Source organism: Nilaparvata lugens, chromosome 7 (genome assembly GCF_014356525.2).
Source record: "Nilaparvata lugens isolate BPH chromosome 7, ASM1435652v1, whole genome shotgun sequence".
In the NCBI taxonomy this organism is placed as follows: domain Eukaryota; kingdom Metazoa; phylum Arthropoda; class Insecta; order Hemiptera; family Delphacidae; genus Nilaparvata; species Nilaparvata lugens.
The window spans coordinates 3,377,259-3,399,917 of record NC_052510.1 but is presented as its reverse complement, the minus strand read 5'-3'; the positions used below and the strand labels follow the sequence as shown (position 1 = coordinate 3,399,917).

Below are 22,659 nucleotides of genomic sequence, written 5' to 3'. Positions count from 1 at the left end.
TGGTCACTGCCCGAATTCAGTTATAGGACTATCTCAAAGACGGCAAGAAAAATTATGAATTGGATATATACAAATTTCTTTACTATAGTGAGGTGCACGATATAATGATAGTATTTGATTAACATAGATGCTGCTATCCTTGTCTATCATCCTTGTATCATATTCGTATCAACTTTGTATCATCTTCGTATCATGTTTGTATCATCTACCTGTAGTGAGGTCCACGTTATAATGGCAGTATTTGATTAACAATGGATTTGCTATCCTTCGGTTATCCTTCGCTATCATTTGCTATCATTCGACAAACCAGGTAGCAATCAAGAATAGTGTATAGAATAGCTATATACCATCCTTGGATAGCAATATCATTTTCCTACAGTTACGTTGAAAAGTGGATGATAGTATTTGATTAACATAGATGTTGCTATCCTTGTCTATCATCCTTGCATCATCTTCATATCAACTTTGTATCATCTTCGTATCATGTTTGTATCATCTACCTGTAGTGAGGTCCACGTTATAATGGCAGTATTTGATTAACAATGGATTTGCTATCCTTCGGTTATCCTTCGCTATCATTTGCTATCATTCGACAAACCAGGTAGCAATCAAGAATAGTGTATAGAATAGCTATATACCATCCTTGGATAGCAATATCATTTTCCACTTTGCTCTGCTATTCTCCGCTATGTTGCCAGATCGATTTCAACAATGTAGAGGTACAAAAAATTTAATTTCGATTATGAGAATGCATTATTTGAACAATGTAAAATATTTATTTTTGGCAAATAAAATATTTTGATTATTTTAAACGAGTACTTCACATTAAATTTTTCCTACAGTTACCATTGAATATGAGAAGTGGTTGATTATGGGTAAAATGATGGCTGAAATCCATCAAATTTTTGTCTGTATAATTTTGTTATTAATAACAACTTTAATTTATTTTAAACTTGATAATCCAATTGAAAATTAATAATCAATAATTTATTCAAATTAAAAATTAGATTAATCCAATTAATTTGAAAATCTGAATAATTTTGAGTTAATTTTCATTTCTAAATAATTTTTCAACCAATCAAAAAAAAAAAAATTATTTGAAATAATGAATGATTAATAATATTCAAAACGTATAATTTAATGAGTTCTCATTTTTATTTATTTGGAAATCAGAAGAATATAGATAGAACAAATTCGCAATCAAAATACACGCCAACAATGTCAAGAGCTGGGATAGCTGCAAGATAATAAGCAAAATATTAAAAGTACCGTACGCAAAGTAATACTTTGCGCACTAGAGCGAAAAGGTGATTCTTTGCATTCTGTAATCAGTGCTGGAATGGTCACTTTTCAAGGTAACTGTAGCAAAATACAATTTATTGCTTGATAAAATATAATAGATTATTTTAAACGAGAATAAACAGTTAATATTACATCAATAAACCGGCATCAGCTACCGTCTATAGAAGGCATTGACAAGACAGAGGATCGACAACGTTGTTCACCTCTCTTTCTCCACTCCCATTATAAAGTGGACCTCTCTATAAGTGTACTCTTCATGAAGTTAAAATACATAAGATAGCGTTCCTGAAATACATAATTTGAATGCATAGACTAGTAGGAGCGATGCGATAGACAGGCCATTACGCGCATTAATCATGGGGGAGGACCGCGCCGCAGCGTAACTGTGCTACTTATCCCCCTCCCACTGCCACATCTATGATCGTAACCCCCAAACTATATATATCATTGGATTCAGGAAGAAACGGCCTACAACGTTTATTGAGAGCCTTTTCCGGCTAAGTCGGCTAATTACTTGAATATTCGAGAAATAACAAAAAGTCCATAATAAAAAAATACAGTTTTCGAGATAATTTATTTTTTTACGGATAAACTATGCGGTTTATCGCAAAAATGTAAAGGACCACATTGAAAGCCAGTTATGTGTACATAATATTGAGAAAAAATTAAAAGCTGTACTATGAATAGTAACTGCAGGACAGGCGATTTTATAAGCGCGCGTTTTTTCCAACTTACCCCCTCCCCCCCAGCTGTCGACCACCCTGGGACGTGACGACATCGAGTTTCATATACACTAAAGACCCCCTTACAATAATCCGAAGTCAAATTCTCTGCCTTTCTCATGTATGCTCAATGTAAGCCAGCGCCTGGACTAACTGCCATTATAACGTGGACCTCACTATAGTATATAATAGTATTTATTAGAGTATTGATATAATCAATAATTATTGGATATTATAGTATTAAAAATAGAGAATAAAAATAATATAGCATTCTTTTCTCTATGCTCAAAGCAAGAACTAGAGGTGTGAAAACTTAGGACAAAACTAAAGATAGAAAGTATAAGTATACACCCATACAGAAATAGTTCCTCACTTTTAGAAATTGTAGATAATATGTTGTGTACCATACTATATTGAGATTGACTGCAAACTGTCAGCACTCCTTATGAATTACATCAATGCTTCCCATACATCCAATGCTGCCAGTTGAAAGTACCTAAATCTCAGCATTCCTGACTGGCAATTGGGAGGTACCGGGTTCGATTCCCCGGCTGGCAACCATTTTTGGATAGTAGTTCTCATCGAATTTTCATCTAGCTGTTAGCCCTGTTGTCAATGTCTGCTGTAGCAGAGGTCTTCGGGTGATTTGCAGCATTTATTTATGATTTTCGTTAAATAATAATAATTATACCTAAATCTCACTACAGATAGTAGATCTATAGATATTGTTGTTTATCATGATCAAAAGAGCCAACCCTGGGCATGAGTTTTTGCTAGCACGCTATAGCGGTATTGTTGGTTATTTCGATAGTCTAATTTGAAGATATTATCACGGTTCCAGCTTTTTTGAATAAGCCAAATTCATTCATGTCTAATGGAAAAATCATGCAAACAACTCATTTCCATCCGAGTTATCCTAGTTTTTGAATCTCAAATATTGTGAAACTAGATGAGACAATAGTTAATTCTCCACTATCAGGTAACCCGTGCTCCGCAAGGATCTTATTACAAACTTGACGTACTGAAATCTTGAAGTATTCAAAATAGGCCTATAACCATCCTCGGTAAATTAAGAATCTATATACAAAACTAGCCGTCAGGCTCGCTTCGCTCGCCATATCCGTCTAGCCAGAGGGCTCCGCCCCCTGGACCCCCAACTGGATCGTCCAAGAATGAGATTAGCATTTTTATCATGTTAGGACAATCCAGTCGGGGTCCAGACTAAACGTCTGGCTAAACGGATATGGCGAGCGAAGCGAGCCTGACGGCTAGTAATATAATATTCCAAGGATTGAAGTAGCAGTGCCCAATCAATTTTTCCGCGATAAATGCATTTAAATCTTCAACTTGGTGCCAAACTAACAAAGTCAACTCAACTTAATGCCAACCTGACAAAATTATTAATTTAGTTGCCAGTTAACAACTGTTTCGAAGAGGTACTCTATCTAGATTATAGTTCTATAGTAACATATGATATGGAAAATTTCAATTATAATTAAGAGATTGGGAGAAGAAGAATATACATGCTAAAAGACGAACTTTAAACGCTTAAGAACAACCCTTAGAGTTAAAATATTGCCAAAAGATTTCTTAGTGCGCCTCTAACGGGCCAACTGAACATACCTACCAAATTTGAACGTTTTTGGTCCGGTAGATTTTTAGTTATGCGAGTGAGTGAGCGAGTGAGTCAGTCAGTGAGTCAGTCAGTCAGTGAGTGAGTGCCATTTCGCTTTTATATAGATTTCAAGTTAATCAGTTGAGTAGTTGAGACGTGATGATGCGTCATTCGTGAATTTCCTATCCCGTACGTGTATGAGCCAATTCTTTCCTTTATTATATTATAGACTAGCAGGTAACCCGTGCTCCGCAAGGGTCTAATTGAAAACTTGAAAAACTGAAAACTTGACCTACTGAAATCTTGAAGAACTTAAAATAGGCCTATAACCATCCTCGGTAAATCAAGAATCTATATACAAAATTTCAAGTTAATCAGTTGAGTAGTTCAGACGTGATGATGCGTCATTTGAGAATTTCCTATCCCGTACGTGTATAAGCCAGTTCTTCCTTCTATTATAATATAGATTTCTTCTAGTTCCTTAACCTCAATTTATCAGAATCTGTTTAGTAGGAGACATTGATACTATTTATGAACAATGCTCACTGTGAGAATAATTAATTTCACTATAAATGCTCTATCAATTTTAGCCAAATTTTCCTTCTCAATTACAATAAATTTCACCATATCTGCTAATTAATTATATTATTACGTAAAGTAAGTGGCATCCCATAATAAACAATAGTGACAAAGACTTTCAATGAATAATGTAAAGTGCTGTAGGATGTTTAAAATAGGGAAAATTCTAAAAATGGAACAGGAAAAACCCATGACTCAAAGATATCAATCCAATTTGATTGATAAACTATTATCAAATCATTATTATCAATATTGCTGTCATTGTGATACTGTCATCTTCATCATTATCATGAACAAGGAAGGAAACCCCGAAATATTATTCAAGTAATTTATTGTGATATTGAATTGTGTGTGTCACACAAAGTGATGAAATATGACGAAAATTTGGACAATATTATAAATTTATATAATTCCCTACTAATCAGCTATAGTGAGGTCCACGTTATAATGGCAGTGGAGAATGATAGGAGAACAACGTTGCCTCTGTTCTTGTCAATGCCTTCTATAGACGGTAGCTGATACAGGTTTATTGATGTAATATAAACTGTTTATTCTCGTTTAAAATAATCTATTATATTCAAGCAAGAAATTATATTTTCCTACAGTTACCTTGAAAAGTGACCATTCCAGCACTGATTACAGAATGCAAAGAATCACTTTTTCGCTCTAGTGCGCAAAGTATTACTTTGCGTACGGTACTCTTAATACTTTGCTTATTATCTTGCAGCTATCCCAATCAGCTCTTGACATTGTTGGCGTGTATTTTGATTGCGAATTTGTTCTATCTATATTCTTCTGATTTCCAAATAAATAAAAATGGGAACTCATTAAATTATACATTTTGAATATTATAATCATTCATTATTTCAAATAATATTTTTTTTTTCATAAATTGATTGGTTGAAAAATTATTTAGAAGTGAAAATTAACTCAAAATTATTCAGATTTTCAAATTAATTGGATTAATCTAATTTTTAATTTGAATAAATTATTGATTATTAATTTTCAACTGGATTATCAAGTTTAAAATAAATTAAAATTGTTATTAATAACAAAATTATACAGATTTAATGATTTCAGCCATAATTTTACCCATAATCAACCACTTCTCATATTCAATGGTAACTGTAGGAAAAATTTAATGTGAAATACTTGCACAAAGTTCCTCTGCTGCATTCAAGAAAGCATTACCATTGCTAATCGAACACTGTCATTATAACGTGGACCTCACTATAGCAGTATCGAGTCTTGCAAAATGATGTAATTTCTCATATTACAAAAATTTATTGTTGGCAAACTACAGCCAATAGAAATTGAGTAAAAATAACTCAACCAATCAAAAGCGACCAATGAGAGAGTAGAATTTTAATCGACAGTCATAGGAAGTGAGTTTAGAATTCAACCAATCACAAGCTAACCAATAACAGAGCTGCGATTTCATCGTCATGGCAACAGCCAATGGGATTCCAGTGAGAGATAGTCGACCAATAAGAAGCAAGCAAATGAGTTGCTAGGAATGTGAGGGCAAAAGCAAACGTGACAGTTCCATAGTTTATTAGAAAATACCAAAAACAGTTGTGATGTATCATATAATTCGTCTAGGCAACGATTCTAACATTAATCTCATTCTGGATGATAATTACATTTTAAACTTGTAATCATAAACCTCTTCTTCCAAGGTACTGTAACTATATCTGATTAATATCTGATAGGATTGTCCTTATATTCATTTGAAGAATTTTTACATATTTGATTGTTATGAATTTGTTATTGACTGTTTTATGTGTTTTGTTATTTTATTATGTATGACGTTATTCAATGTATCTGTACATTTGTTGAATAAAATATGATTGATTGATTGATTGATATGTACCATTACACTAATTAATTTTTTTGAGCTATTTAATATTTGAAATCACATCATTTGAATGGTCTACTTTGACAAATAATTAGAAACAATAGGGAAACTTGAAGTACCTTTTATTATTTAAAGTATTACAACAATTAGTTTCGACCCTAACTAAGTATGACCATAGAGAAACAATAGCATAAGTAGCATAGTTACTTACGCTATTGTTTCTCTATGGTATGACCTAAATTAGGGTCGAAACTAGTTGTTGTAATATTTTAAATAATAAAAGGTTGCCATATTGTTTCTATATTTGAAAATATTATTAATGTATTCATTAGATTAGATTAGTTGTACTTTATTTCAAACATTAATTTCAAATACTTGTGAATTGAAAAATACACCTACTATTAGCAGTGACAATCCTCTTAATTTCAAGTTTTTATAAGATGTTTTTATTTCTCTCCAAATTACTTTCTGAAGCATAGTTTTGTTCACTTATCTTATTCCTTTCAGGACATTCATTATATTTTTGTCAGACTTACACAACTGCGAATATTGATAACATAATTGAATAAATTAAATGAAACAGTAGATACAATATTTTCATTTTTCTGATTCCTTAGATTTCCTGTTTGTTAACTAGGATTTTCAATATCAATTTCCTTCAATATCAAATCAATAAATTTAATTCAGTCTATCAAATTGGAATAGTTTAGGATCAACTTGTGGATAGATTGCTAGATAATTGGATCCTACGGACAAGCTGTCTCCTTCGCTGTTAAATTACCATGAAGCACTCATTTTTCTTTAGGGCTACTTTTGAATATAAATAAAAATATAAATCGGAGTTCCATTTTTAAAATTATTTGTCACGACATGTTTCGGCTATATAATGTCACGAAACATGTCATGGCAAAATAATTTTAAAAAGGGTCGTCAGATTTATATGTTGATCTATACCATAAAATAATATTGTTAAATCAAAATAGGCTACTGTATAGAAGAATAAAGAAATTCAACTCACAAATTGTACAGTGGTGAACTCCTTCCAAAATGTTGTATATTACAGTGGATGAATACTTCGTAACTTGGTTAAAACCGTATTAGTATTATTAGTATTAACTTCTCCCCTATCATAAAAACTATTAGAATATTAATAACTTTAAAACTAGCAAATCTTCACTTGATAAAAAACGCAACCGTAGATCGCACTATAGACGCCGTCCCGTTAAAGGAAGTCAGTCAACTGATTTGAAGGCCTACAAGAATCAAAAAAGGTCGAACAGGTAACTATAATGAATCATGATTTTAGTTCAGTAGATTCAATTTAATTTGTCAGCATTCCTCATTATATAACATGGAGGCTTCCCATTTGACCAATGGAGACAGAACAGCGTGAATCGGATACTGGTGTTATCAATGTTGAAAGATTAGACAAGACTCGAATCTTGTTGATCACAAATCGAAATTAATTTTACTGCAATTGGATAAAGTTATCAAATACAGGACCGTAAAAGGAGTGGCGGAGAGGAGTTACAGATTTATATGCTTTGACTAGCAGTTAACCCGTGCTCCGCAAGGGTCTGTTTAAAGCACTTGACAAACTGAAAACTTTATATACTAAAACCTTGAAGAGTTTAAAGTAGGTCTATAACCATCCTCGGTGAATCAAGTCCTGTAGTTCAGACGTGATGATGACTCATATTATTCGTGAATTTACCATCCCGTACATGTAGCCTATAAGCTAATTCTTTCTTTATTATATTATAGACCTGCAGGTAACCCGTGCTCCGCAAGGGTCTGTTAAAAGCACTTGACAAACTGAAAACTTGACCTACTGAAATATTGGAGGATTTCAAAGAAGCCTATAGCCATCCTCGGTAATTGAGAATCCATTTGCAAAATTTCAATGTTAATCAGTTGAGAAGTTCAGAGTTGATGTTGCGCCGTCATTCGTGAATTCCTATCCCGTACGTGAATAATCCAATTCTTTCCTTTATTATAATACTAGCCGTCAGGCTCGCTTCGCTCGCCATATCCGTCTAGCCAGGGGGCTCCGCCCCTGGACCCCCGACTGGATCGTCCAAGAATGAGATCAGCAGGCTCGCTTCGCTCGCCTGCATTTTTCATTTGAGCATTTTTATCATATGTTAGGACAATCTAGTCGGGGTCCAGACTAAACGTCTGGCTAAACGGATATGGCGAGCGAAGCGAGCCTGACGGCTAGTAATATAATATTCCCAGGATTGAAGTAGCAGTGCCCAATCAATTTTTCCGCGATAAATGCATTTAAATCTTCAACTTGGTGCCAACCTAACAAGTCAACTCAACTTAATGCCACCTGACAAAATATTAATTTAGTTGCCAGTTAACAACTGTTTCGAAGAGGTACTCTATCTAGATTATAGTTCTATAGTAACATATGATATGGAAATTTCAATTTTAATTAAGAGATTGGGATAAGAAGAATATACATGCTAAAAGACGAACTTTAAACCCTTAAAAACAACCCTTAGAGTTAAAATATTGCCAAAAGATTTCTTAGTGCGCCTCTAAAGGGCCAACTGAACATACCTACCAAATTTGAACGTTTTTGGTCCGGTAGATTTTTAGTTATGCGAGTGAGTGAGTGAGTGAGTGAGTGAGTCAGTCATCAGCAGTCATTCAGTCAGTCAGTCATTGAGTGAGTGCTATTTCGCTTTTATATAATATAGATAGACTAGCTGTTACCCTGCCACACTTCGCAGTGGCACATTGTGATTGAATGTTTTTTTTTTTTCTGTGGCCCCCACTATATATAAAATATGTGTTGGGAAACCACAAATATTATGCTTGTTAAATAAATTATGAACATCTGTGTTATTGTAATATATTATTGTAAATATATATGTAAAATATTATTGTATAACACGATTATTTGCACTGAAACACGAATTTATTATCGAAAAAAAAGCAACGGTATGCTTTCTTTGTTCTGAATTGCGAAAGTAATTGAAATCCAATAATTGTACCGGAAACATACGGTAATCAAGAGTGTAGTTTACCGGTACTCTATATCTCACGAACCTGTTGAAGCTGCGTTTTGAAACATGCGCGCTATCTAGCGGTCAGATTTTGCACTTTGATTGCAGCAGCGCTCAGCTCAAATCTGGCCAAAAATGGCCAAAGTTTCACCCCTCCCCCCGGGCCACCCTGCGAGCCCGGTCAATTTTTTTTTTTTTTAATCGACTTATTTTCGCGAGCTGACCCCGAATGTGAAGTCAAAAATCGGAAAAATCCATAAACAAAAAAGTTAAAAATTTTCGGGCGAGCGTAGCGCCCCTGAAAATTGTAAAAAGTAGATAAAAACCATCCTTGATGCGGATTTTATATCATGTTAAAATTTCAACTCAATCGGTCCAGTACTTTTGGAGTTTTTGCATTACACACAAACCAACAACATTTTTATATATATAGATTCTGAGCTTGTGTGGTGTGTGTTTGTACCAATTCATGTCATGTCATGTTAAAAAATAACAAATTAATTTTCAGATTATGAGTAAATATTTCCATCAGAGAAATAGTTGGGGATTACGAATATAGCACAAGCAATATAATCGGACATGGACCATTAATTGCTGTTGTTTTCAAAGGAAGACAGAAGAAATCCAAGGAATGTTGTCGCTTTCAAAAGTATGAGTAAGATCAGACTATGAGTGTTCCCGTAGATAAGAATTTGAAGGAATTGTCACAGGTATATGTGATTCAATATTAGTTTCGATAAAAATTTAAATAGTCCCCCTTTTGAAATTAAATGATCCCGCTCTTCCGTTAAAACTTGAAGGCGTTCTTTCAAACCTGATTGAGCCTCACACTTATTTAATAATTTTAACCAACAACAACATATTCAATTTCATCAACTTGATGATTACAGAAAAAATGAAAAACAGCAATAAAACAAAAGTTGATGAAAATTCAAGAAATATTGAGAGTAACTCACGTTTTGATAGAAGGTCATCTCCCGTCCTTTTCCGATGTAAAGTCAACGATTTTCTACGCAGCTCGTCATATTTTGGAGACACGACACCAAAATCTGCAAAAAATCGAAAAATTCCAAACATCAAGCAATCATTCGATCTATCATTGTAAATAAGCATTAGGCAAATACAGTCAGAGTCAGAGAGGATAGAATTTAACATTGCATCATATACTTCATTATTCTATACTCTCAGATCAATCTCTGTTTTTGGTAGAGAGTTAGTGGGAAGGATATGGAAATAAATATTCTTTCCGAAGAATGGACATTGATATGTCCAAAGCTCCGCCAATTTATGTAGATGCATAACAATATTATCTATAGTTATTCCAAATTGCTTTTTTCATATCATATACAGTTCAATAATTATTATTTTCCTAGTCCATATTATGTGAATTCATCTATAATTTTGCTGTATCGTAAGCTATTTTATATAAGTGTATAAGCCAGTATTTATTGTAATCTACATTACATAACTAAAGTACTGAATAAAAAATCAATCAATCATAGTTGGCAATAACTGTATTGCTGAATATTAATGTCGGAAGGCTTTAGAGAAACTGCAAACAAAAAACAATAATTGATTTGAATATTTGAATCAATTGAATAAATCAGAGAGTATTATCAAAAATAATTTTTGAAAAACAGTTTCTCACTCATTCCAAAACAAGTTACATCCCAAAGAAGTTATATTTCATTTGAAGAAAAACCGAAGTGAATTTGAAAGAGGTTTTACACTTATTCCAAAACAAGTTACATCACAGAGAAGTTACCTGCTATTGGAAGGAAACCCCAAACAAAGACCAACATTAAGTTGGCTCTCCACTAAAATATTTTTGAAATTTCTCAACGCCATCGTTTTGAGCTGATTTGAGCAACTTTTATTTCGTTTTGAGCACCCACCGTTTTCGAGATATGACGTCTCAAAAATTGGAGAGTCAACTTAATGTTGGTCAAACAAAGTGAATTTGAAAGAGCTTTTTCAGAATCAAACAGTAGCAGGTTTAGGCTACAATATAATTGGGATTCATAACAGTTACAAGTTTTCTCAAAGACAAAAAAGGCTTTTGGAAAAGATGACCATATTGAACGTTTGCCAAAAATTCTTGAATTTCAAAAGAAGAAACTATAAAACTCTGTTAAAGGCCATCAAAATCAAAGACATATTCCTTTTGCGATACGGAATCTACGATGACAAACCTTTTCTGAATACTCTGAACATTGGAATTTTGATATGACTCATTCCAAAAATAGAATATTTTCATTCAAAAACCAGCAATCTGCTGAATAACTCTACTGCTATAGTGAGGTCCACGTTATAATGGCAGTGGAGAAAGATTGATTGAGTACGTTATTTATGTAGATTACAATAAATAGGTACTGGCTTATACACTTATATAGAATAGCTTACAATACAGCAAAATAATAGATGAATTTACATAAAATAGACTATGAAAATAGTTATTAAACTGTATATGATACGAAAAGAAAAATTGGAATAACTATACATAATATTGTTATGCATCTACATAAATTGGCGGAGATTTGGACAATCATATCAATGTCCATTCTTTGGAAAGAATATTCAAAATATCCTTCCCACCAATTCTCTACCAAAGATAAGAGAACAATATTGCCGATCCTCTGTCTTGTCAATGACTTCTATAGACGGTAGCTGATACAGGTTAATTGATGTAATATTAACTGTTCATTCTCGTTTAAAATAATCAATTATATTTTTCAATAATTTTATAATGAATTCTCATAATAGTAATGAAATATTTTGTTAATTAATTATTAATTCTACATTGTTGAAAGACGATCTGGCAATAGAGCAAAGCGAGAAAGAGATAGCGCCATCCGCTTTGTTGAATGGTAGACAAGGATAGCAATGCCATCGCTGTGCAATCAAACACTGCCATTATAACGTGGACCTCACTATAAAAATGTTGAGTTCATGCACATAATATCCTATTATATTAAGCGAGCAATTTCTGTATTTATATATCTGGTCATTTCTATATCTGGTTATTTATGTGTTACGGATCTAACGATTTTCACGAAATTTGGAACATAGTAGGTTTATGATATAAAGAATGATTGCACTAGGTCTCATTCTTTGGAAAACTCGCTGAACGACATTAAAAGGATAATTCATCCTTGGAAAACAGATGATAATTTCAATGCGTGTGCCTGTGTGGGAGATAGACATAATTATTTCCAGCTGTGTAATCATAATCAATCAGCGAGAAATTTTATCTAGCTAGACAATTTAATCGATTTGATCAACATAATCTGATTTGTTGACATGACATGATAATCCTCCTAAACTAGAGTATATCATAATTTTCAAAGTTAATCATTATTTGACAATTTCAAGTGATTAGTGAGTGTTATTTTGTTATTCAATTTGGTTTATATATAACTAGCCGTCAGGCTCGCTTCGCTCGCCATTTCCGTCTAGCCAGGGGGCTCCACCCCCTGGACCCCCGACTGGATCGTCCAAGAATGAGATTAGCAGGCTCGCTTCGCTCGCCTGAATTTTTATCATGTTAGGACAATCCAGTCGGGGGTCCAGACTAACGTCTGACTAAACGGATATGGCGAGCGAAGCGAGCCTGACGGCTAGTAATATAATATTCCCAGGATTGAAGTAGCAGTGCCCAATCAATTTTTCCGCGATAAATGCATTTAAATCTTCAACTTGGTGCCAACCTAACAAAGTCAACTCAACTTAATGCCAACCTGACAAAATTATTAATTTAGTTGCCAGTTAACAACTGTTTCGAAGAGGTACTCTATCTAGATTATAGTTCTATAGTAACATATGATATGGAAATTTCAATTATAATTAAGAGATTGGGAGAAGAAGAATATACATGCTAAAAGACGAACTTTAAACCCTTAAAAACAACCATTACAGTTGAAATATTGCCAAAAGATTTCTTAGTGCGCCTCTAAAGGGCCACTGAACATACCTACCAATTTGAACGTTTTTGGTCCGGTAGATTTTTAGTTATGCGAGTGAGTGAGTGAGTGAGCGAGTGAGTGCCATTTCGCTTTTACATATATAGATCTATATATATAGATCTAAATTATAAATTTTTTGTTTTCAAATGTTTGACCAGGAAATTGAACCTGAATTCAAGTGTATGGAACATAACCCACTTTCTGGACTATTTATAGTGTATAAATCGAAATTCGGGAAAGAAACAGTTTTGGGCTGTGCCTGTTAGCACTTCCCCAATCATTTTAAATAATTGTGTTCGGTTTATCAAAATTCAATAAATAAATAACGAGCGAAGTTCGGTGCCCCGATATTTTCCATTAAAAACCCAGCAATCTGCTAAATAACTCCACTAAAAGGCTCACTCATGCACACTGTATTAGCCTGGAGCCCAGAAATCAGTAAAATAAATCACCACTTTGATTACGTGAGTAACATGCAAAACGAAAGGAGTGTATAATGTGTATGGTTCACAGTCATGTCGCATTACTCTTTTCCCTTCATTTGAAGCGTCTAATGAGCGCATTCCTATTGGAGAGCGAGGAAAGCCACATGAGTGTGAATTGCGTGTAGAGCAATTCACTGATCAATTGACTCACGTTCATTGAGTCACATTGCGTGAGAAATCATGTTTCATCGAAGGGTTTCCATGTAGAGTTGAGCATAGTTGTGCAATCATAGAAGACCGGAGCAAATAGAGGTGATGCATTTTTAGGTAACAAAGATGTGGGCTCAATAAACACTGGGTAAACAGTTTTCATGTGATAATTATTGTATACAAAGTAGTTGATTATTTCGTAATAATTTGCCAATAATCAATAATGTTATTATTTGTTTCTAGCAGGTAACACCTGCTCTGCAAGGGTCAATTTTAAAATGTGACAAACTGAAAACTTGACCGAGTGGAATCTTGAAGAGAGGACTATAACCATCCTCGTTAATTAAGAATCTATATGCAGAATTTCATGTGAATCAGTCCAGTAGTTCAGACGTGATGATGCGTCAAACATAATTTTCCTATCCCGTACGTGCATAAGCCAGTTCTTTCCTTTATCTTTTATCTATATATATATAAAAGCGAAATGGCACTCACTCACTGACTGACTCACTCACTCACTCACTCACTCGCAGAACTAAAAATCTACCGGACCAAAAACGTTCAAATTTGGTAGGTATGTTCAGTTGGCCCTTTAGAGGCGCACTAAGAAGTCTTTTGGTAATATTTTAACTCTAAGGGTGGTTTTTAAGGGTTTAAAGTTCGTCTTTTAGCATGTATATTCTTCTTATTCTTTTAATTATAATTGAAAAATGTCCATACCATATGTTAATATAGAACTATAATCTAGAGAAAGTACCTGTTCGAAACAGTTGTTAACTGGCAACTGAATTAATAATTTTGTCAGGTTGGCATTGAGTTGAGTTGACTTTGTTAGGTTGGCACGAAGTTGAAGATTGAAATGCATTTATCACGGAAAAATTGATTGGGCACTGCTACTTCATTTAGAGCTATCCCTGGGAATATTATATTACTAGCCGTCCGGCTCGCTTCGCTCGCCATATCCGTTTAGCCAGACGTTTAGTCTGGATCCCCGACTGGATCGTCCTAACATATGATAAAAATGCTCAAATGAAAAATGCAGGCGAGAGAAGCGAGTCTGCTGATCTCATTCTTGGACGATCCAGTCGGTGGTCCAGGGGGCGGAGCCCCCTTGCTAGACGGATATGGCGAGCGAAGCGAGCCTAACGGCTAGTTTATTATAGTGGTAGTATCAGGTAGCCCGTGCTCCGCAAAGGTCTAATAAAAACTTGAATTACTGAAATATTGCCATCCTCGGTAAATTGAGAATCTATTTGCGAAATTTCAAGTTAATCAGTCCAGTAGTTCAGACGTGATGATGCGTCAAACATAATTTTCCTATCCTGTACGTGTATAAGCCAGTGTTTTCATTTATTATAGTGGTAGTAGCAGGTAACCCGTGCTCCGCAAAGGTCTATTAAAAAACTTGACAAACTGAAAACTTGAACTACTGAAATATTGGAGAATTTAAAATAAGCCTATAACCATCCTCGGCTAATTAAGAATCTATTTGCAAAATTTTAGTTAATCAGTCCAGTAGTTCAGACGTCGTGATGATGCGTCATTCGTGGATTTCCTATCCCGTACGTGTATAAGCCAGTTCTGTCCTTTATTGTAGTATAGATTATCATCATCATCATCATCATCATCACAATTTGTCAATAATTGTATCAATGTCATTTGAGATTTTTGTATGATTTTCGCATGTTATCATCAAATCTATTCTATTCATTAAAATTATCAATTGCGTAATTTCCCGATTTATGAATGACATAGAGCTCTATGGTACTTTCTGTGATTTGCGTGTGAGAATTTCATTTTCATTCAATTATCATTTATAATAAATAGTTGAATTTTTGTTCTGTCCTATCCACAACCAGAGAGAAGATATTATATTTTTTATATTTTCAATTTATTATATTTCATCTCTGCTATAACAGAGTTATTCCTCAGGAATTATTCCTCCAAGATTGTAGCTTTTTGGGTTTCCAACTTCATAAATATATCATTGTAGTGTAATCATGAGAAAGAGAATAACTACCTTATTGAAAACATGCTTTCAGAGCTGCTTGAAGTTGTAGTAAATATCAGAATGCAATCTAACGTTTCAAATCTTACTAATGATCCACTGATTTCGAGAAAACTACACTTTCAATCATCACAGAGCTCTTGTAACTAACTTATATTGTTATTTCGATTTACTGATTTATGCTATATGCATTAATTCTCAGTATATATATATATTCATCATCATTATTTAGATTGTATAGCTAACAAATCAACACTCTAAAAGAACATCACTATACAATGATCAGATTTGCAAGTGATTGCAAACCTTTTTGCAATGAATTTCAGAGGAATGTATGCATGACTTATAGATTGCTCAAAATAATTCGAAATACTTCAAATATAGATATGGAAAAGGTAAACCTTTTTTGCAATGAATTTCAGAGGAATGTATTCATTAATAACAGATTGCTCAATCAACAGAATAATACAAAATACTCAAGATATAAATATGAAAATGTAAACCTTTTTGCAATGAATTTCAGAGGAATATATTCATGACTTACAGATTGCTCAATCAACAAAATAATACAAAGTACACTTAATATAAATATGAAAAAGTTACTACCGTAATAATTCTATGTAATAAATAACCCTTTCAAGAAGCCCTATTGAATTAAATGAAAAATATTTCAAATTCAATGATTGCAATTCAATTTAAACTCAATAATAAATTGATGTTGTCTACTCACTTTGAGGTAGCGTATAATGACGACTGGCCGATGACAACATTTTCAATATATTTCCACACAACTAATAAACAAACTGATAAACAATCAAACATTCGCGAATCGCCAAATAAATGCACAATTTACTGCAGATATTACCGGTACACACCACAATTACTTCTTCACTTCTTAGTTCGACACTTTTTCAACAAGGACTAATTGAAACTTAAAAATGAAACAGGAGCAGCGTTTTAGCGGAAGAAACCCAACACAATGAACAGGTAAAGGTTATCAGGTTGAAACTATACCTAAGAACCTAACACCACTGATAAGGAAAACAAGAGTTATTTGTTTTATATGTGCTGTCACTAGAATATTTCTGAGGTTAGGTTGGGTCACAAACTCAGAAACTAGTTACATTCGTTTGTTAAATAAATAATATAACAAATTAACTGGTTTGTCTCTGCTAACACGTGAAGGTTTGTGAGGTTAGGTTAGGTCACAAACTAAAATCAGTCAATGTGAATGGAATAAATAGTCAATTAACTGGCTTGTCTCTGCAAGCAAGTGACGTTATTTTTTATCACAAACTAAACACAGTCACGCTTGATGTGAAGGAATAAATCAAAATTAATGATAAATTAACTGGTTTGTCACTGCAGCCACGTGGAGATTTTGAGGTTAGGTTAGGTCACAAACTAGATTCAGTCGATGTGATTGAAATGAAATGAATGATAAATTAACTGGTTTGTCTCTGCAGCCACGTGATAATTTGTGAGGTTTGGTTAGGTTACAAAATAGTTACAGTGTTTTGTGAAATAAATAATATAACAAATTAACTGGTTTGTCACTCCAACCACGTGAAGATTTGTGACGTTAGGTTAGGTCTTAAACTAAACACAGTCACACTTGATGTGAAGGAATAAATAAAAATTAATGATAAATCAACTGGTTTGTCTCTGCTACAGCTAACACGTGAAGATTTGTGAGTTTAGGTAAGGTCACAAAATAAAATTGGTCTATGTGATTGAAATAAAAGAAAATGGATAATAAATTAACTGGTTTGTCTCTGCAGTCACGTGATAATTTGTGAGGTTAGGTTAGGTTAGGTCACAAACTCACAATCTAGTTACAGTCGTTTTGTGAAATAAATAATATAAAAAATTAACTGTTTTGTCACTGCTAACACGTGGAGATTTGTGAGGTTAGGTTAGGTCACAAACCGATATCAATCAAGTTTGATGAAAAAAATAAATGATAACTTAGAACCACGCGAAGATTTGGTTAGGTTTGGTCACAAACCGATATCAATCAAGTTCGATGAAAAAATAAATAATAACTTAGAACCACGTGAGGATTTGTTAGGTTAGGTTAGGTCACAAACTAAACACAGTCGCGTGTGATATAAAGGAATGAATAAATAATGATAAGTAGAACTTGGAGTAGCTTGAGTAACTAACAAAAACGTTGCGTCTGCTTCGGCGCTCGCAAATAAACTGGAGCCGAGTTGTTGATAGCTAAACGGAAGTAGCGGCCAGACTTTGAGGTTATGTTGAGTGTTGATGTTATGACTGAGTGTGACCTAGAGAAGAGACGGCGCGGTGATGCCTTGTTGTGAATAGGTCAGGTTTCATGGAATGGTTGGGCGATATGGTGTTATCAATTTGTATTCGTCACAACGGGGGAATCAGGAAAAAAGAGGTAATTGAAGAGAGATAGAGAAGGAGGAGAATGAGGAGAGAGAAGGAGGAGGAGAATGAGGAGGAGAAGAAGTAGGAGGAGAAGGAGGAGGAGGAGGAGTAGGAGGATGAGGAGTAGGAGGAGGCGGATGAGGTGGAGGAGATGGTCGAATAGTAGTTGGTCGGGTGAGGAGGAGGAGGAAGAGGAAGATGATGAGGGGGTGGTGGTAGAGGAGGAGGATGAGGGGGAGGAGGAGGGAGAGAAGGAGGCAAAGGAGGAGGAAGCGGAGGAGGTAGAGGTGGAGAAGTAGGAGTAGCAGGAGGAGGAGGTGGGGGAGTAGGAGGAGATGTAGGAGGGGGAGATGGTGGAGGAGGAGATGGAGGAAGAGGAAATGGAGAAGGAGGAGATGGAGGAGGAGGAGTAGAACGAGAAGAAGGAGGAAGAGGATGGGGAGGATGAGGAGGATGAGGAAGAGGAAGACGAGGAGGAGGTGAAACAGAAGAGGAAGAATATAAATAGAAATAAGAGAGAATGAGGAAAGTATGACGTATGAGTAAGAGAAAATAAAGAGAGGAGAAAGAGTATAAAAGAAGATGGGAGAAAGAAAAAGAAGGAGAAGAAGAAGGAGGAAATAAGAAGGAGAAGAAGAAGATAAAGAAGATTGAGGAACAGATAATAAGAGAAGTACAAATGAGATAAAATAAAAAGGTGAGAAGGAGGAAAGAAGACGAAGGAAATGAAAAGAAGAGAAAGGAGTAGGAGAATAGGAATGAGGAGAAGACAAGGTTTGATGAGAGGAAGGTGGGGAAGGAGTTGATGAGGAAACAGACAAAGAATGATAAAAGTAAGAGTAAGAGAAAACAGTGAGACAAAAATGGAGACGAACAAGAGAATGAAGGAGAAAACTAAGAAGAAAATGTATAGATGAGAAAAAAGAAGAAGAAGAGTATGATTGAAAGAGTATGGATTAGATTTTTTTATTTATGTATGTTACAATACATACATGGAGAGAGAGAGAGAGAGAGAGAGAGAGAGAGAGAGAGAGAGAGAGAGAGAGAGAAAGTGATAAAGACAGGACAAGAAGAATTCAAAAAATACAGTTATATGAAAAAGTAGATGAAGGAAAGAGAGAAAAGAATCAGAAGAGAAGAGGAGAAGAGAAGAATAAGCAGAAGAGGAAGAGAATAAGTATGAGAAAAAAGTACGAAGTAGAAAAAGAAGACGAGAGAGAAGGCAAGCAGTGGGAGAAAACGGAGAGAGGAGAAAAGATTCAAGAGGAGGGGAACACGGTAGTAAACACACAACTAAAAGCAAGGTTATGCTCGATAACGTATTTCAGGGTTAGGTTAGAATACTACAATACGCTACGCATCTGGAACTAAGCCCACTTCACATAGTACAGTTCACTTTACACGATGATACGCACAGAACAGCGTAGTAACTATTTAGTAACAGTTACAAATAACATTGATTGTGTAATGTGTGACACACAGTTGCGCCGCCAAAAGTCAAGAACTCTCTCGAAATATCGATTTGTAACCACTTGTTGATTCACTACTCTGATAGCTCTGAAGTCAGCAGTCATGAGATCATGATTTCACGATTTTATTTCAATTCTATAGATTTTTGAAAAGCGATGTAAATTGTATTAGAAATGGTAACCTTGTTTTTTCTTCAACTGTAGTTCTGTCATTAAATAAAATACTTTAAATTGATATGTTATGTAACATACTAGTAGTTCTGTGAACAGTAGATCTCACGCAGTATTATCATCTACAAGTACCTGATTGAAACTATAGACCTTATGGAAATACAGCAATAGACTGGCTTCTCCACACATCTGTGTAATCACTTGTCAGCTGATTTATGATGAATAATTCTATAGTCTGATTTTTACTTTCCTTGCCCTATTACCATAGGTAAGGAAAGTATTGCTTTCCGAAAAAAATTAAGGTACCCAAATTTCCAAATTTCTATATGTTTCAAGGTCCCCTGAGTCCAAAAAAGTGGTTTTGGGTATTGGTCTGTATGTGTGTGTGTGTGTGTTGTGTGTGTGTGGTGTGTGTGTGTGTGTGTGTGTGGTGTGTGTGTGTGTGTGTATGAGTGTATGTGCGTCTGTGTACACGATATCTCATCTCCCAATTAACGGAATGACTTGAAATTTGGAACGTTAGGTCCTTACAATATAAGGATCCGACACGAACAATTTCGATGGAATGCAATTCAAGATGGCGGCTAAAATGGCGAGAATGTTGTCAAAAACAGGATTTTTTTGCGATTTTCTCGAAAACGGCTCCAAGGATTTTGATTAAAGTTATACCTAAAATAGTCATCGATAAGCTCTATCAACTGCCACAAGTCCGATAGCTGTAAAAATTTCAGGAGCTCCGCCCCGTCTATGCAAAGTTTGATTTTAGATTCTCAATTATCATGCTTCAGATACAATTTAAACTAAAAATTTCAAGTGGAAAAAATTGAGCATGAAAATCTCTACAATTAATGTTTCATAACATTTTCACCTGAAATTTAAAATAAGCTCGGAATTCGAGAAAATAATAATATGATTATTCAATTGTAAACGGTTGGCAACTGTTGATTCTATTGAATATATTCACTATGAAGAGATAGCAGACCTCGTGTGTCTCCAGCGTTATGCCCTGTTACCAGCTGGCTCAAATCTTTGAATAGTAGACTTGAGATGCGCGGGAACACTAGCGTTAGGTGATCAATTTTCATAACGGCAAGGAAAGTTGTTTGAGTGCGCCACACCAGATTTTTACTCTAATATTGGCGTATGAAGGAGGCTCCTTTTACTTTTATATTATCCTTGAAATGCAAAATTTCCAAAAACCTTGTATATACGTCGACGAGCAATTTAAAAAAGGAACATACCTGTCAAATTTCATGAAAATCTATTACCGCGTTTCGCCGTAAATGCGCAACATATAAATATTAAGAGAAATGCCAAACCGTCGACTTGAATCTTAGACCTCACTTCGCTCGGTCAATTATTCGACAAGAATCAATTCTAAATATTGGTTAAAAATACTTAGTATGCATGCACTTTAAAGAATAAATAAATAAAAGTTTGAGGTGCCCTTTTGAAATTATTCTGGTCGGTGATATTACATACTAGAACAGACCAAAAAATATTAAAATCTGTGATACTAGATACTAGTGAGCTTATAAACATGAAAAGATTATGTGGGAATCATCAGCAATAAAAGAATTAATATAATATAATTTATAAGAACAGCAAAATAAAATTGTTCGTCCGAAAATCGATGTGTGTAACTAGCCTTAGGTTGGGCACACACCAGTTAGTCAACACAAGACTAGTCACGATTAGTCACAATACTTCACATAGTTGCTTATGAAGCAACACACACCGATTAGTCATTGCAATTAGACATGTCTTCATAAGCAACTATGTGAAGTATTGTGACTAAACGTGTCTTGTCTTGACTAACTGGTGTGTGTCTAGCCCTAGTAAGATTGGATGTCTTTCGTTAATCTCCTGTACTACATTACCCGGTTGCACGTACGTTCATTATCTATTAAATTATACCGCCGTCAAATGACGTCATAATGACGAAAGCAACGCCAGGAAAACGAATCAATCAATCTGACAACAATGTTATAACTTTATTCCACAACAGTTCAAATATATATATCCACACCTGAACTCAAGATTCCCAACCAAACTTTAATAGTATATTTCGCACCTAGGGCCGAAAATGAGACTTTTTCGGCTCGAAATCGGTTTTCAAGTCCGAGGCCGTAGGCCGAGGACTAGGAAAGATTGAGAGCCGGAAACAAATTTTTGCCCGTGGTGCGAACGCTATTATTCGCCACACACAAAAATAAACAATATAAACTAAATATGAGCATAGTTGTTTACTAAGCACTTCCGAAAGCAGAAGTGGAAGGTGATAGCTCTAGCAAATCTGAGGTAATCTGAATATCAGGAAATTGTCCAAGTATTTATATTTTTTATTCTGATTTGTCTAAATAACCTAAAAGATGATGTTCAATTATGTGGGAGGTTGAGTTTATACTTTTTTATTCTTTCAAATGACAATAAGATGATATTATTATAAATGTTTTAATTATTGAATAATGAATACAAATAATGAACATTTTTTTGATCAGCTGTTTTTTGATCACTCTTCTTAGTTACATGTTAGCGGCTGGAAAGGGCACTCTTTCCGGCCTAGGCCGGAAAAATACCTGTTCTGACGTCAGACGAGAGTCGTCTGCAAACAATGTCTTTTAGATCTACGTAGGGACTGGAAAACAGCTGCTTTCTGTGCAGTGAGGCGAAAAATTTATGACAATCACAAGTAGTAATAATACTTGAACCTGAGTACAGTAATCTATGGAGTGAAAACAATGAAACTTTCCATTCCCCTCTCAAGTTTGAGAACGTTCAAAACGATGAATAATATCATGAGAACAATTTTTACAGATAAATGCTGATTAAACTTGAAGAATTCGAGAGAAATGTCTGGAAGAAAACAAGCTAATTAATGAAATTTCCCGGAAAATATATGGTGGAGGAAGAAGAAGAAGAAG

General features: G+C 34.6%; 1 protein-coding gene across 2 annotated transcripts in view; it reads right to left on the bottom strand.

The window, feature by feature from the left end:
* The window catches only part of LOC111059558 (dual specificity protein phosphatase 10), a 249,354-nt gene extending 232,791 nt beyond the window's left edge, over positions 1-16,563 (bottom strand). Inside the window, exons 1-2 of one of the 2 annotated variants that reach the window (XM_039433439.1) lie at positions 16,429-16,563; positions 10,050-10,142 (exon numbers count right to left, since the gene is read on the bottom strand). In XM_039433439.1, coding sequence (XP_039289373.1) covers positions 10,050-10,142; positions 16,429-16,468 — 133 coding nt within the window. In that variant the 5' untranslated portion in view covers positions 16,469-16,563. Of the gene's footprint in view, positions 1-7,094; positions 7,314-10,049; positions 10,143-16,428 lie in introns of those variants that run through there. The other variant, XM_039433441.1, reaches the window with a different exon arrangement.
* Between the last annotated feature and the right edge of the window lie 6,096 nt (positions 16,564-22,659).